The sequence below is a fragment of the Mobula hypostoma genome, chromosome 10, assembly GCF_963921235.1.
Source record: "Mobula hypostoma chromosome 10, sMobHyp1.1, whole genome shotgun sequence".
NCBI lineage: Eukaryota > Metazoa > Chordata > Chondrichthyes > Myliobatiformes > Myliobatidae > Mobula > Mobula hypostoma.
This window is the reverse complement of record NC_086106.1, coordinates 123550491-123567552: the sequence shown is the minus strand read 5'-3', so window position 1 is coordinate 123567552 and position 17062 is coordinate 123550491. Positions and strand designations below refer to the sequence as shown.

Here is a 17062-nt window from a genome sequence, read left to right as displayed (position 1 = left end):
ATGTTCGAAGTCTCACCATCCACCACCCTTTGAGGAATGGAATTCCAAATCCTCTGAGAAAGAAGGGAAAAAAAATCACATCATCTATCATAAAAGAGTTATATTTTTAAAGTGACTCTAAGTTCTATGTTTTTCCAGAAAATGAACCAGCTACAAGAAAAGAAGAAAATAGGAGAAGCATTAGGCCACCAGACCCCTCAAGCCGGCTCCCCCATTCAGTATGATCATGGCTGATTTATACTGACTTCAACTCATCTTCCGCGCCACTTCCCCACAACCCTTATCAATCAATCTTCAAATTTGCATCTATCACAACAATAAGTATATCCAATAATCCAGTCTCCATCACTCTCAGGGGCAAAGAATTCCAGAGGTTCATTGCCCTCTGACAGAAGACATTTCATTGCTCTTCAGTGGTCAGACGGGCCGAGCCCCAACCTCCCAATAGTCTCTGAAGCTCCCACTGAACCCCCAGTGTTGCTGATCCTGCAACTTACCCCTTAATTGGATCACTCATGCACATCCCAAATTGCTTGTTGCCGAACTCCATGCATCTTCGAATCATCAGTCGATAACAAGGCTCAAAGATATGTAGCGGGCAGGGAACATTCGGATACGCCATGGTGCAGATGAAGATGGGCACTGCTTTGTTGAGGCTGGAGAGATGCATATTTCTAGGTTTATACAGTTCATCCATCTTACACATTTCATCCTTACTTCTACATAAAGTTATCCTCAGTCAACCAACCCAATTCCTTAAATAACTCTAATACTGGCTCCAAGAACACCACCTTTAATTTACATGGCATCTCTAATCCAACAGAATTACTGAGTGTTGCAGTTACAGAGAAAGTGCCATTGCAGAGAGACAAATAAGGTGTAAGTGTCACGATGAGATAGATACTGAGATGAAGAGTTCATCTTTTAGTACATGAATCATTCGTTCAAGAGTCTGTCAGCAGCATCCATCATCAGGGACCCCCACCACCCAGATCACACTATCTTCTTGCTGCTGCCACCAGGAAGGTGGTACAGGAACCTCCGGACTCACACCACCTGGCTCAGGAACAGTTATTACCCCTCAACCATCAGGCTCATGAACTAGAGGGGATAACTTCACTCATCTTCTCTCACCCCAACACTGAACTGTTCTCACAACTCATTGTTTTCAAGGACTCATCTTCTCAATATTTATTGCTTATTTATTTATTTACTTATTATTATTCTGATATTATTTTTTTTCTTTCTATTTGTATTTACAGAGTTTGTTGTCTTTTGCACAGTAGTTGTACATCCAGTTAGTGTGGTCTTCTATTGATTCTATTACGGTTATTGGATTTATTGAATATGCCTGCAAGTAATGAATCTCATGGTTGTATGTCACAGTCATAGTCATACTTTATTGATCCCGGGGGAAATTGATTTTCATTACAGTTGCACCATAAATAATTAAATAGTAATAGAACAATAAATAATTAAATAGTAATATGTAAATTATGCCAGGAAATAAGTCCAGGACCAGCCTATTGGCTCAGGGTGTCTGACCCTCCAAGGGAGGAGTTGTAAAGTTTGATGGCCACAGGCAGGAATGACTTCCTATGACGCTCTGTGTTGCATCTCGGTGACATTTATGTACTGTGCTAATAAAGGTAGTGAAGACAGTGGTCACTGAGTGTATATTAACACATTAATTCATTAGTTCTGAATCACCTCTATTTAATTTTGCCAGCCTTCTTACTGACATGAGGTACAACAACATGCAAAAGGCTAGACAACAAACAAATACTAATCCCTCAACGCAAACAACAGGAATTCTGCAGATGCTGGAAATTCAAGCAACACACATAATAGTTGCTGGTGAACGCAGCAGGCCAGGCAGCATCTCTAGGAAGAGGTGCAGTCGACGTTTCAGGGTCTCGGCCTGAAACGTCGACTGCACCTCTTCCTAGAGATGCTGCCCGGCCTGCTGCGTTCACCAGCAACTTTTATGTGTTGCTAATCCCTCAATGGACTGAATTCGAACCAAATACATATGATAATTCTTCTTTAAATAGAAATTAATAATCAATCTGTCATCACTTCAAATTGACCTACTTTGATAACTCTGCCATCTCGTCATCGTTCACCCTTTTCCGCTCAGCAAGCTCCTCTGGCAAGTAATGGGCAATGAGCTCTTCTATTAGCGAAGTCCTGCTGTACTTCCTCAGTGTCTGATACTGCAGAGAGGAGACGGTTTTGAGTCAGTGTTCTATTCTAAATGAGTGGTCCTCATTTCCTCATTATACTGAGTAAAGGGAATAAGTCACAGCGGCACTGACATTTTCACACTTCAAATCTCGCAAGTCTTTACTGGTTGCCTTCAACTAAGTATGCACAACAGAGAAATAGACTATTCAGCCCAACAGATACATGCTAGCACCTATGATATACTGTGTCCTCCTCCGACTCAAGAAATAAACAGCACAGAAGTCATGTGACTGCTACAGCACTTTGAGACAGTAATTGTGCTTATTCCTATGAATCTAGATCCTTCCCACAAGCCTCGAGACACTTTCATTGCCAACTTAAAATTATTTATATAATTACTATTTTCAGAAGAATCAACAGCTCTCCAAGCAGGAAAATGTTTCCTCCAGTTTTTTTTTTTGCTATGATTTAGTTATTGACCAACTAGCAAGGTGGAATAATGTCTCTCATCTGCTCAAATCTCATTTTCCTGTCTGGGTTGATCACTTCTGAATAGCTTCGCCTTGTGCTATGCTCAGGCTAGTTATATATGAGAATTTACCTCGGGTAGGACTTCTTTACAAAGAGGGCACTTTGGACTGTGGTCCATACAACGCTCGATACATTTCAAACAGAAGGTGTGTCCACATGGTGTGGTGATGGGTTCATAGAGTAACCTGGAATGAAACAGACACCAAAAAGCAGACCGCGACATCTTGCAACAAACAGGTAAGGATGATATGATTGTTGGGCTGTTAAAACACAAATTTTAAACACTTTTGCCTCACTTGCTTATGGGAATTCAGGCTTTTACTGCTGAGTGTGGAGAATCCCAAACTCATACCCCCAGAACTGAACACCTCTGGACTGGATTGTGGACATCAGGAAGGGGAGATCAGGCAAATACACACCAGTCGTCATTGATGAATCAGCAGTGGAAAGGGTGAGCGGCTTCAAGTTCAACGTCTATGAAGATCTATCTGGAGCCTAACATATTGATGTAATTATGAAGAAGGCATGCCAGCGGCTATATTTTGTTAGGGGCTTGAGGAGATTTGTATGTCACCAAAGATTCTCGCAAATTTCTACAGGGTTACCATGGAGAGCATTCTAGCTGTCTGCATCACCATCTGGTATGGGGTGGGGCACTGCATAGGATCAAAATAAGCTGCAGAGGATTGTAAACGCTGCCACCTCCATCATGGGAACTAGCCTCCCCAGCATGAGGATATCTTCAAAATGAGATGTCTCAAGAAGGTGGCATCCATCACGAAGGATCCTCATGATCCAGGATGTGCCCTCTTCTCAAGACCCTCACTCAACATTTTAAGAACAGCTTCTTCCCTTCCACCAAATTTCTGAATGGCCTATGAACCCATGAACACTATTTTACTCTTCTTTTGCATTATATGTACTTTTATAAATATTCTTATTGTAATTTATAGTACTTTTATGTATTGCATTGTACTGCTGGCACCAAACAACAAATTGCATGAGATATGTCAGTCAGATTCTGGTTTAGACAGAGGGAGACTAAAGTGACCTTCTACCCTGATCCCAACTTGGTGGAGAACATTTAACCATTCCAATGCAACATTCATATAATTTCCTGCATGTACCGCTGTCCTTTGGTCTATGTTAAGTCCAAGGATCAGTTAAAACAAAATAGGAACAGTTTTCAACCCATGTCCAGTAGGGCCTTCAGTGTGATGAATCAGGTTTTATAATGTACACCAGAGACATTCAGGCTTGCTGTCTGTTAGAAATATCATAACGAAAATTCAATGTCTAATCCACACTGGTCCTCCAATATAAACACTGAATACTATTTTAAGAGAACTATTAACCCACTTAAATAGTAATTATGCAGCAGATGTCATTTACATTATTCCTGTTATTTAAAGAAATTGTGTGATCTCAGCTACTGGTTTTGATCCACGTGCTCCCCAACTCTTATCAGGGTTTTATAGAACTGCAACATTACCTCACAGCTCTTCAAAACAATCTGCGGATTAACGAAGGCCAGCACACCCTTGGCCTTTTTAACCACCCTAACAACTTGTGTGACAACTTTGAGAGATCAATGGACAAGGTCAAGAGTGTAATGCTTTACAGAAGTCCTTGGGAAAATGTTTGACTGAAATGCAGAAGTGATGAAAACTGGGACATTCATTCCTTATTTTCACCTTAGCAATCATTTTCCATGATTTTTTTTCAATTGTTGAAATAAGGCCAATATAATTAGCAATCATGAGATTACTTTTGAAATGAAAAGACTCCTCCAATATGATTTATTGAACACTGTTTCTACTAAATGTTTACCAATATTAACAAAAACTGAGATTCACATATATTGCTGTTTCAAGGGCAAATAAAGGGGATGGAGATGGATGCCTTTCCACCATATGTTTCAGATCAAATCAAAATTAACCCATGTGGGAAATGACATAAAAAATCAGTTTACAATGCTGTGCAAAAGTCCTAGGCACCCTAGCTATGTATATGTGTCTAAGACCTTTGCACAGTACTGTATACGTGTCTACATCAGTTATAAATGTTCACATGAAGGACTCAAATTATAATAGGGATAACAAGGAAGACTTGCATTTATAAAGCACATTTCATGACCTCAGGGTATCCCAAGACTCTTTACCACTAGTCTTCGAAATGTAGTCCGTCATGATTTAGAAAACGTAACAGTAATCTTCACATTAGGTAGCTCTACAAACACTATTATATAATCAACTCACCAGTTTAAATGATATTGCTGATGGATGAACAGTGATAGGAGACAGAGTAAAACTCGAGGGCTTGAGATGCAAGAGTAGTTGAGTAGGCCGGGACTTTATTTCCTGGAGCATAGGAGACTGAGGGGTGGCCACATAAGAGTGGTATAGAATCAAGAGGAGGCATAAATAGGGTGAATCTTTTCCCCCAGGGGAAGGGAATCAGAAATTTGAGGGCCTAGGCTTAACGTGAGAGGAGAAAGGTTTAAAAGACAGCTGAGGAGCAACTTCTTCATGCAGAGTCTCTTCCTTACGTGGAACGAACGGCCAGAGGATTTGGTTGAGGAAAGGACAATAGCAATATGTAAAAGATATTCGATGGGTTGGGCTGAGGACCCTGTTTTCATGTTGCACTCATCACACCATGCCTGTTCTAACTGCAACAGTATTTGACATTAGATAATCTTATCACTGTGTGTAGCGGTTAATATAACGCATTTACAGTGCCAGCCTGCGACCCAACTACAATTCCACCGCTCCCTGTAAGGAGTTATGGGGAGAAGGCAGGAGAATAAAAGGTTATGTGAAAGGTTACTGAGACAGGGCAGGAGAATGGATCAGCCATGACAAAATGGTGGAGCAGACTTGATGGCCTAATTCTACTCCTAGCTTTTATAGTCGTGGAGTTCTTACTTTCCCACCATGACCATGTGGGTTTCCTCCAGGTACTCCCATTTCCTCCCACATTCCAAGGACATACTGTATGGGTTAGTAGGTAATGATTCACTGACACCCAGGCTCCACCTGCCAGAAAAAGCAGGATCTCCCAGTAGCCACCCATTTTAATTCTACTTCCTATTCCCATATGTCTGTCCATGGCCTCTTCTAATGCCACGATGCGGCTACACTCAGGTTGGAGGAACAAAACCTTTTATTCAGGGTAGTTACCCATCCGGGTAGCCTCCAACCTGATGGCATGAACATCGATTTCTTGAACTTCTGGTAACTGCACACCCCCCCCCCCACTCCCTTCACCATTTCTGTTTCCCTCTCTCACCTCATCTCCTTACCAGTCCATCACCTCCCCCTTGCTCCTCCTCCTTCCCTTTCTTCCATGGTCTTCTATCAGATTCCCCCTTCTCCAGCCCTTTATCTCTTTCACCAATCAACTTCCCTCCCTCCTCCCGGTTTCACCTATCACCTACCACCTTGTACTTCTTCCTCCCCTTCCTCCACCTTCTTATCCTGACTTCTCCTCTTCCTTTCCAGTCGTGATGAAGGGCCTCGGCCCGAAATGTCGACTGCTTACACTTTTCCATAGACGCTGCCTGGCCTGCTGAGTTCCTCCAGCACCATCTGGGCTAGGAGGTTCATTGGCCAAATAGATGTAATTGGGCAGCCAGGGCTTGTTGGTCTGAAAGGGCCTGTTACCGTGCTGTATCTCTAACTTAATAAAAGAATGTGTTAACTGTCCTTAATCATCAATCATGAATCATTTGATCGCTCTCTCTGAAGGATTTACTTCAGCATTAAAAAAATCAAGTGCGCACGAGCGGAATCCAGATCTTTTTTTAAAAAATATTTATGTAGAGATAGACAACGGTAACAGGCTCTTGCAGCCCAACGAGCCCGAGCTGCCCGATTACACCCATATCACTAATTAATCTACTCACCCATATGTCTGCGGGTTGCGAGAGGAGACACAAGTTTAAGGTGATTGGAGGAGCGTATGGGGGGTGGAGGGAGAATATCAGAGGTAAGTTGTTTCTTTTTCTCTTTTTTTAAGCAGAGAGTGGCGGGTGTGTGGAACGTGCTGCCAGGTGTGGTAGTAGCAGCAGACGCATCAGAAGCATTTAAGAAACTCTTAGACAGGCAGTAATAGATAAATGGAGGGCCATGCTGGAAGGAAGGGTTAGATTGATAATAGAGTAGGTTAAAGGGTCAGCACAATATCATGGGCTGACGGGCCAGTACTGTGCTAGAATGTTCTATGTTCTAAACTACAGCATCCAGTGGAAACCAACACGGTCACAGGGAAAAGTGTACAAACTGCTTACAGACAGCAACAGGGATTGAACAGGAATCATGGTACTGTAATGCCATCAGCTAATATCTAATTATGTTCCAATTATGTGGCAGCAACTCAATGGATAAAGGCATGCAGACATAGTCAAGAGGTTCAGTTGTTGTTCAGGCCATCAGAATGGGGAAGAAATATGTTCCAAGTGATTTTGATTGTGGAATTATTGTTGGTATCAGAAAAGGTCATTTGAGCATCTCAGAAACTGCTGATCTCCTATGACTTTCACACACAGTGGTCTCTAGAATTTATAGAGAATGGTGCGAAAGACAAATCAACATCCAGTGAGTGGCAGTTCTGTGGGCGAAAATGCCTTGTTAATGAGTGATATCAGAGGAGAATGGCCAGACTGGTTCAAGCTGATAGGAAGGTGACAGTAACTCAAATAACCATGCATTACAACAGTGGTGTGCAGAAGAGCACAACACGTCAAACCTTGAAGTGGATGGGCTATGACAGCAGCAGAAGACCAAGAATATACACTCAGTGGTCACTTTATTAGGTACAGGAGGTAACTGATAAAGTAGTGTGCTGTACTTTCCTCATCATAACTTGACTTCTAAGGAGCATTGTTATTGGTAAATCAGTTTGGGAACCCCGGAAATTATAAGTGCTACATAAAAGCAAGTCCTTTACTCAAAAACATTAAAATACACAAGAGGAGTAACATTTAAAGAATGATAGAAATTAATGTATACCTCATACACAGGGAACACTCCAGGTCAAGGGGATCCACAAGATCTGATTGGGTATCGTGGTCTCTGCTGGGACTCTGTGTTCGAGCTGCACATTTGAATCAAACATTTTATCAGTCACACATCGCAATGTAAAACAGAATGAAAGGCATTTTACTTTTAGAAATACTTCCAGTAAGAGGCTGGAATTTTTGTGTAACCACTTGACACCCAGAGTTACATGTCAGTCTTGCATGGCCTGGAATAGGAATTGTCGTGTGTACCGAGGTACAGTGAAAAGCTTCTCTTGCACACTATAGAATCATTACCCAGTGCATTGAGACAGAACAAGGTAAATAGCAAGTGTTTGTTGGCTCTGGGCCAGTACTTGCTGCAGTTTAGAATAACAAGGGGAGATCTAATTGAAACCTATCGAATATTGAAAGGCCTCAATAGAGTGGATGTGGAGAGGATGTTTCTAGGAGGGTCTAGGACCAGAGAGCACAGCCTCAAAATACAAGGACATCCATTTTCAACAGAAATGATGAGAAATTTCTTTAGCCAGAGGATAGTGAACCATTGACACAAAACAGCTGTTGAGGCCAACTATTTGGTATAGATGTTGAATTCAGTCTTTCATTGATACTATTATGTTTCTTGGATTTACTGTACACGTCAACAGGAAAATAAATCTCAGGATTGTAAGTGGTGACATACACGTACTTTCATAATACATTTTCTTCGAATTTTATTTAAAGTGGAGGTTGGTAGGTTCTTGATTACCAAGGGTGTCAAAGGTTACAGGGCGAATCCATGGGTTGAGAGGGATAATAAATTGGCCATGATGAAATGGCAAAGCAGACGTGATGGGATGAATGGCCTAATTCTGCTCCTGTGTCGTATGGTCTAACAGTGCAGAATAAAGTGTAACAGCTGCAGAGAACGGGCAGTGCAGGTAGACAATAAGGCGCAAGATCACAATGAGATAGATTGTGAGGTCAAGAGTCCATCTTATCATTGTAGGGAACTACTTAATAGACTTATTACAGCGGGCTAGGAGGTGCCTTGAGCCTTGCTTACATGCTTTCAGACTTGTGCATCTTCTGCACGCTGGGAGAGGAGAGAAGAGGGAATGTGCAGTGTGGTTGGGGTCTTTAATAATGCTGGCCATTTTACTGAAATATAGACAGAGTCCATGAAGCAAACTTCCGCAGAGGAAACAACCTTTAGATCCAAAAGAGGTGCAAATGTATGGAACACTCAGCTGCATGTGTGGAAAATTGTACGTTCTATATCCCATAGCTGCACACAATGCAGGTGCTTATCACTACAGTTCAGCGTCTCAGCACTGGAGCCATCCAAAGGTGGTGCATGAACCTCGGCACTTTTCAAGCTCTTTCATGGGAAAGCATTTGGACTGCGGCTATGTCAATGCTCCCTCAGCCAACTTCTCTGACTTACTTCCACCCATGGGAGAGTCTTGCACAAGGGGACATCATTATAAGGAGAGCTCCGTCATGGGCACAAGCCTCCCCACCATCGAGATCACCTTCAAGAGATGACACAACAAGTAGGTGGCATCTATCATTAAGGACCCCACCACCCGGGACATTCCCTCTTCTCATTACTACCATCAGGGAGGAGGTACAGGAGCCTGAAGAGCCACATTGAATAATTCAGAAACAGCTTCTTCCCCTCTGCTAGTAGGTTTCAAAACTGTTTGTGAAACCCATAAAGACAAGTTTATTATGAATAATACACACAAAATGCTGGAGGAACTCAATACGTCAGGCAACATCTATGGGGGGAATAAACAGTTGATGTTTTAGTCTGAGACACTTCATTAGGAGTGGCCTGTCCTGATGTCTAATCCTGATGAAGGATCTCAGCCCAAAACATCAACTACCTGCCTGACTTAGTGAATCCTCCAGAATTTTTGTGTGTATTACTTAGGATTTCTGACATCTGGAGAATCTCTCATGTTTTTGATGATCTCATTTTGCCCCCTTTCGTTTTGCACTATTTATTATCTTTGTAAGTTATAGTAACTCTGTGTCTTTACTCTGTTCTGTTGCTGCAAAACAACCAATTCTAAAGATAGGGGGCAGTATCTGAAACAAAAGGTATGTAAGAATTCCTCACAGAATCGGTAAATCTTTGAAATTCTCTCTGATGAAGGGTTGTCCAAGATGGATAATTAAGGAGTTTTCAGTTGGAGGTAAAGTTTTGAAAGACTGGGGAATAAATGGCCAAAAGGAAATGGCACAGGTGTTGAGGGCTGGAGAAGGTTAAATATTGCACTGCACTTTCTCTGTAATTTTTACACTTCATTCTACATTGTTATTGCTTTACCTTGCTCTATCTCAATACACTGTGTAATGTTCTGATCTGTAGGGAGAGTCTGCAAGGCAAGTCATAATGGGTATTGTAAAGGTACAGCATTGTAGGTCATGGGAATGAATCCTGTAAGCTCTGTGAAAAGTCTTCTACCCTGCTGCATTAAATGGTTCCCCAGGGCTCTTGACCTCACGGTCTACCTCATTATTATCTTGCACCTTATTATCTAGCTGCACTGTTATTTTGTTACCTGCCCAGAACTTCCGTCTGGTTCCCTTCCTCCTTCCCCTTCTCCCATAGTAAACTTCAGCCTGTTACCTTTTCCACGCAACACCCCCCAGCTTCTCACTTCCTACCCCTCCCCCACACACCCGCTTCCTCCCTCACCTGGCTTCGACTATCACCTGGCGGCTTGTACTACTTCCCCATCCCCAACCTGCTTATTCTAGCATCTTCCCCCTTCCTTTCCTGTCCTGATGAAGGGTCTCGGCCCGAAACATCGACTGTTTATTCCATTATTCCTTCCCATAGATGCTGCCTGACCTTCTGAATTCCTCCAGCATTTTGTGTCTGTTCTTCTGGATTTCCAGCACCTGCACAATCTATTGTGATCATGATTTGCTGCACTCTCGCTTGAACTGTTGCAATTTGTTCTGCATTATTATTGTTTTACCTCGTTCTGCCTCAAGGCACTGTGTCATGATCTGATCGGTATGGAATGTAGGTAAGATTATCCTTTCACTGTATCACAGTACATGTGACCATAATAAAGTTGGATAGCAGCAGTCTTGAGGGGATGAGTGGCCTTCCACTATTCCCATTTTCTTTATGTTGCCTCAGTTGTCACACAGACCAGGCTCTCATGTTGCAGCCCAAGAGAGGGAACACTGGAGTCAGCATTGGAGAAATCAGAGGCCTCTGTGGGCACGCTGGAGTTTGTACTGGGTTCAGAAATAGGCCGCTCCTATAGCTGCTGACCTCCAGCATTTTCTCAGTGGTAGACTACATCCCATCCACCATGAATCTACAGACCATGTCACTCAAGAACTGGGCTATATTTTTCTTTGTTTTCTGCTGAATTCATGTGTATAGCTGGTTCCTTAAAGTTGCTATAGCTGAGGGTGATAATGGGGACAAGCTCCCACTACCTATTAAATACTCCCATTGGCATGCGCCTCAAATAGCCTCTGGCAAACAAGTCCAACTCCTGGCCTTCAAGTGTAGCTTAGCTTCTAAGCCCGGCAGAAACGTTTCGACTGACAGGAGAAAGGGCAAAGGCGGGTTACTAGCACCTTAAAACCAGTCATTTCAGGCAGATGGGTCTCATCAGCCATGGTTAGCAGCTCACCTAAGAGAAGGAAGACTCTGATCTCAAACCTCCACTGTCTTGTGGCCATACCCACTCACGGGGAAGGCTTTGGGAGTATATCCCAAGGGAAAAATCCAGAGCTGGAGTCCCTAAGGCAGTCCTACGTTGAATTCAACGCTGTCTGGCAACTTCTGCGATGCTGCTGGTGCCAAACTGTATCGGTCTCTGCCGTTCCTTTGAGCTCATCAGATACGTGGAGAGGGGGAGCCTGCTGCAAGGGCAACAGCTTGCTCCCCATATGGTATTGACCAGGCCCGCGTATCTAGACAGCCAGGATGCAATATTCGTGATCAATCCTGACTAACAGAGGCCTCAGCAACTATAACTAAGCGTGCTGTGTTCTGTGGGTACTGTGTTTTGCATCTTGACCCCAGAAGAGCACTGTTTCATTTGGCTGTATTTACAGCGATTAAATTTGAACTTCTTGTGTGGGTTCTAGTGTTCATCAGCTCTCTTACTTCGAAAAGAAACACATGGAACATCCTCACAGAGAATCACCAAAGCAAATGGAAGGCTATAACAGCCAGTTCAGCTATGACCCCCGGCTGAACCAGATATCAAAAAACTTGGACATACATAAATTTAAGAGGAACCCCAGCGGGAACTCCTTCACACAGAGTGTGGAATGAGCTGTCAGCAGAAGTGGTGGATGTGGGTTCAATTACTTTTAAGAGAAGCTTGGATAGGTTTATGGATGGGAGGGGTATGGAGGGCATTCGTCCAGGTGCAGGTTGATGGGAGTAGGCAGCGTAATAGTTCAGCACAGACTAGATGGGCTGAAGGGCCTATTTTCTGTGCTGTACTGCTCTCTGACTCGACGCAAGAGATTCTGCAGATGCTGGAAATCTTGATGAACACATACAAAGTGCTGGAGGAATTCAGCTAGTCAGGAAGCTTCTGCGGAGGGGAATAAACTGTCAACATTTCAGGTTGGGTCCTGACAATGGGCATTGGCCTGAAATGTCGAACGTTCATTCTGCTCCATAGATGCTGGCTGACTTGCTGAGTTGCTCCAGCACTTTTGTGAGACTTTGTTTAAATTAATTCAAGTGAAGAAATACAAACTAATTGAAGTAATTGGAAGTTACTCTATCAATTGCAAGCATTTGTCTCTACTGAAATGCAGGGGAATGCTGAACTTGCACCACGTCCAACCCAGGAAACTGCAGAGGTTTATGCTCTGTCATTGAACTCTGCGAGGTGTCCCCAGTGTCAAGACAATGTGGAAAACAGAAGTTCTGTGTCTTCTGGTTCCCCATGTTTGTACAGAAGTCCCAAACTGCTACATGATTTCCAAGCTAACAGAAATTGTGCATGGTGAAGAAAGACCACGATAATTAAAACGCCAGATGCTCTAGTTTCACATAACAATAGAAAATTATAAGCTATAAAGAAGCATGTCAAATTGGGCCTTTAAAAATACTGCTAAATGTTCTAGGAAAATTCGTAACCCAGTGAGGGAAAACCTGGCTCCATAGATCAACTATAATTCACAGAATGTCATCTTCAATGCACCAGTGAAATAAAAGGCTATGGAATTAGTCGAACACAGAGCTGTTAAATGTATCAGATTAACTCCTACGGATTAGTGTAACTGAAAGCCATACCTCGCCTGAAGCATTTGCTGTTTCCTTCGATTATTTCAGCCTTATCGTCATTAATGAGGTCACATTTCCTTTTCTGTGTGTTCTTTTGTTCAGGACTAGTCAAGGCTAGCGGGGTGGATGAATTCTTCAGGGCATCTTTATTGTCACTCATCATTTGAACAGCGTTGGTTAAATTACCACATGTGTGAGTCTTCCATTCTTTCCTGACTCCAATGTCTGTTGTATCTATCTTTTCCTTGAAGAAAATTTAAAAAAATAGTGGATTCAATTCCACAAAAATCCAAAACTTTATCCTACACAGCTTCATTATTCAAAGACACGCTGAACATTTTAACAAGCCTCACAAAATTATGCAACCATGAAAGGTTACGGATCATTCGATTTAGAGCTTATTTAACAATCACAGAATGCTCATGCCTGTCTTGTTGATGTAAGGGCTTTTCTCAGACTATCATGACTTCAGGCATTGTAGAATTAGCTTGGCAAAGTGTTTTATTTACCATCTAACTGCTCTTCCCTGAGGTGGTCATGACCACCATTCCACATCAAAGTGTTTATTATTTATTCTCATGTTCATATCTCTTCATGGAATCATCTCTTCTTAATTCTCCAGTTTTGCAACTTTCTGGGTTCCTGGTTCTTCCCATTCCAGCTGGATCAATACCAAGCATCTACACCCTTCCTTACTCACAGATATATCTTTAATTGACGGCATCTGGAACTTCATCATAAACCTCACTACCAACCAATTCTCCATTGACTGACCTCTCCACCAACCTATCAACGTACCTGTCCATTAGCCAACCTCACCACAAACCGAGCTCTCCACCAACACACTTTTCCATTAGCCAGTCTCTCCACTGACCTACCTCAATTGGCCGACTTCTCCGCCAATGTACCACCCAACAACTTACCTGTCTATTGGCCAACTTCTCCTCCAGTCTAACTCTCCATTGGCCGACCTCTCCACTGGCCCATTGTTTTCATTGGCCGCCATCTGCGCTCGCCCGTCTTTCTATTGGCCAACTCTCCACAGGCCTACCTCTCCACTGATTTATCTTTCTACTGGACAACCACTCTCCTGCCAACCTCCTGTTGGCCAATCTCTCCGACAGTCTTTAAGATACTCCTTGAAATCGACCTCTTTGACCAAATTTTTGCTTACCAGCCCTTTGGCTTCCTGCAATTTTTGATCTGCTTATCACCTTAACATGTTTCACAACACTAAATGGGAATTGTGTAAATGGAAGTACAGTGCACCCCTCTGAAAAAGCAGTTGGACTAATGCAAATCTACTCTTAAGGAATACACAAATCATTACTTCAAGGTTTGAAATATGGAATTTATATGGGGAAGAAATGTATACAGAGAACTGAACAGGTTTAAGAAGAACCATCGCAGGCTGCCAGATCACAGGAGGCCACTGATGAGATTTACTTTGGAAACTAACAAGGCAACCTTGTTTACTGACACTTATGTCATGAAGCTTCATCAAATAGCGTAGTGTCCATTTTGAGTTAATTAGAACACCAACTCTTTGTCTGCAGCCCACAATATGATCAGAATCAGATTTTACAACCAGCACCTTTTAGCTAGGGGAAAAAAAAGGCTTTCACCCTGGCTACGGTCCTCACAGTCTTATAAATGTACCTCTGTCAGATCACCCTTCAATCACCTACTTTTTCCTATTGTGTATTCTAATCTGCCAGACTAATTAACCTAGTAAGTAAATGTCTAACTAAATTAATTCCTTCTGCCTACACAATGCCCATATCCCTCCATTCACTGCACAATCATGTGCCTATTTGAACGCCTCTTTTGCATCATGCCAACCTGATGACATGAACATCAATTTCTCGAACTTCCAGTAATTGCATCCCATCTTCACCATTCTCCATTCCAGTTTCCTTCTCTCACCTGCCCATCACCTCCCTTTGGTGCTCCTCCCCCTTCCCTTTCTTCCATGGTTTCTCTCCAATCCTATCAGATTCCCCCCTTTTCCAGCCCTTTATCTCTTTACTAATCAATTTCCCAGCTCTTTACTACATCCCTACCCCTCTCCTAGTTTCATCTATCACCTACCACCTTGTACTTCTTCCTCCCCTCCCTCCACGTTCTTGCTCTATCTTCTCATCTTTTTTTCCCAGTCCTGATGAAGGGTTTTGGTCCGAACCGTCATTGTTTACTCTTTTCCATAGATGCAGTCTGACCTGCTGAGTTCTTCCAACATTCTGTGAGTGTCGCTTGGGTTACCAGCAATCTGCAGACTTTCTTGTCTATTATATCTGCCTCCACAACTACCCCAGGCAATATATTCCAGGCTCTATGTAAAATAAAAACACTTGCACTCCACTCTGTGAAAACAACTTGCCCTTCACATCTCCTTTGAACTTGCTCCCCTCTAATGCTAATATTAGGCATTTTGACCCTGGGATAAACATACTGCCTGTCTACTCTATGCCTCCATAATCTTGTAAACTTCCATCACATTACCTTGCAAGAGTTTTCTAATACATTACTGGCGCTGAGTGAATTAACAATATCCTTAATTCGAGATCGTGGAGACAAAAGCTGCATCATATCAGGTAAACACTGGCGCATATTTTCCGCCATGGGTGACAGGAAATCACTCAGGATCTGGAAAAGTGTAACAAGTTCTCTTATTTTATTCGAAAAACAAAAGGCTTTAACAATAGTTGACACTGGATCCTGATTATTCCTGCATGCTCCGGTTTCTGAACTTCAGCTATTTTGCAAACAGTGCAACTGATATTTATCTGGTGAAAAGATTCAGTATTGGTTAAACATCATGTTTCAAATTTGAAAGCTATTGCTGTAATTTCCTTACTAAGAATCAACACAGAACAGGCCATTCCAGCCCTTTGAAACACACCACCCCGCAACTCAAGATTTAATCTCAGCCTAATCATGGGACAATTAACTGACTAACCAGTACATCTTTGGACTGTGGGAGGAAACCGGAGAACCAGGAGCAAACCCACGCGTTCCACGGAGACGATGTGCGGATATTCTGGACAGATGAGTCCCAAATTAACTCTGAACTCTAACACCCCATACTGTAATACCATCACACTAACCACTATGCTACCATGGCCCCTCCCTCTTGCAAAAAAAGTTATGAAAAATATTCAAGTACATTTGCCCTTTGTGGCTGTAAGTGGCATGAGCTCCATGTTCTGATGTACCCAGCTTCTGAATACAAGACAACTGCAAGAAATTGAGTAATGTTTAGTCCCAGGAAATAAGCCTGATTTAACACAAAATTAATGATGGTGGAAACCCAGGAGTTGGAATAAAATTTGAACTGAATTGTTTTCATTTATTTATTTATTTTTTTAATGGGTGATGCCAAGAGTCACTTCTTCAAACAAGGGTTACGGTGTATCTGTAACTCCCTCCCCAAAAAAGATGTGGAGGCTGGAAGTCAAATGAAAATTTCCATGTTAGAGAGTCACGGAGTCACAGATAAGTACAGCACAGAAACAGGCTCTTCACCCATCTAGTCCATGCCAAAAAAGAACATTTAAACTGCCTACTCCCAACAACATGTACTGGGACCACAGCCCTCCATATTCCTACCATCCATGTACCTATCCAAACTTCTCTTAAACATTGAAATCGGGCTTGCATGATCCACTTGTGCTGGCAGCTCATTCCACACACTCACAACCCTCTGAGTAAAGGTTTCTCCTCATGTTCCCCTTAAACTTTTCAACTTTCACCTTTAAGCCATGATCTCTGGTTCAGTCCCGCCAAACCTCAGTGGAAGAAGCCTGTTTGCATTTACCGATTCTATACCCCTCATAATTTTGTATACCTCTAACAAAATCTCATCTAAGTCCTCTATGTTCTAATGAATACAGTCCTAACTTATTCAATCTTTCCTTATAATGCCAGATCTGGGAACATCCTTGTAAATTTTCTCTGCAATCTTCTTACATTTATATTTTTCCTGTAGGTAGGTGACCAAAACTGCACACAGTACTCCAAATTAGGCCTCACCAGGTTCTTATCCAATTTTA

The 17062-nt window shown here is 42.4% G+C and overlaps 1 protein-coding gene across 1 annotated transcript in view; it reads right to left on the bottom strand.

Moving 5' to 3' along the window:
* Positions 1 to 17062, bottom strand: part of LOC134353162 (LON peptidase N-terminal domain and RING finger protein 3-like) — a 67083-nt gene that overhangs the window by 14349 nt on the left and 35672 nt on the right. Inside the window, exons 5-9 of the mRNA XM_063061142.1 lie at positions 13020 to 13254; positions 7731 to 7815; positions 2789 to 2903; positions 2095 to 2216; positions 498 to 656 (exon numbers count right to left, since the gene is read on the bottom strand). Of these exons, the coding sequence (XP_062917212.1) occupies positions 498 to 656; positions 2095 to 2216; positions 2789 to 2903; positions 7731 to 7815; positions 13020 to 13254 (716 nt within the window). The remainder of the gene's footprint in view (positions 1 to 497; positions 657 to 2094; positions 2217 to 2788; positions 2904 to 7730; positions 7816 to 13019; positions 13255 to 17062) is intronic.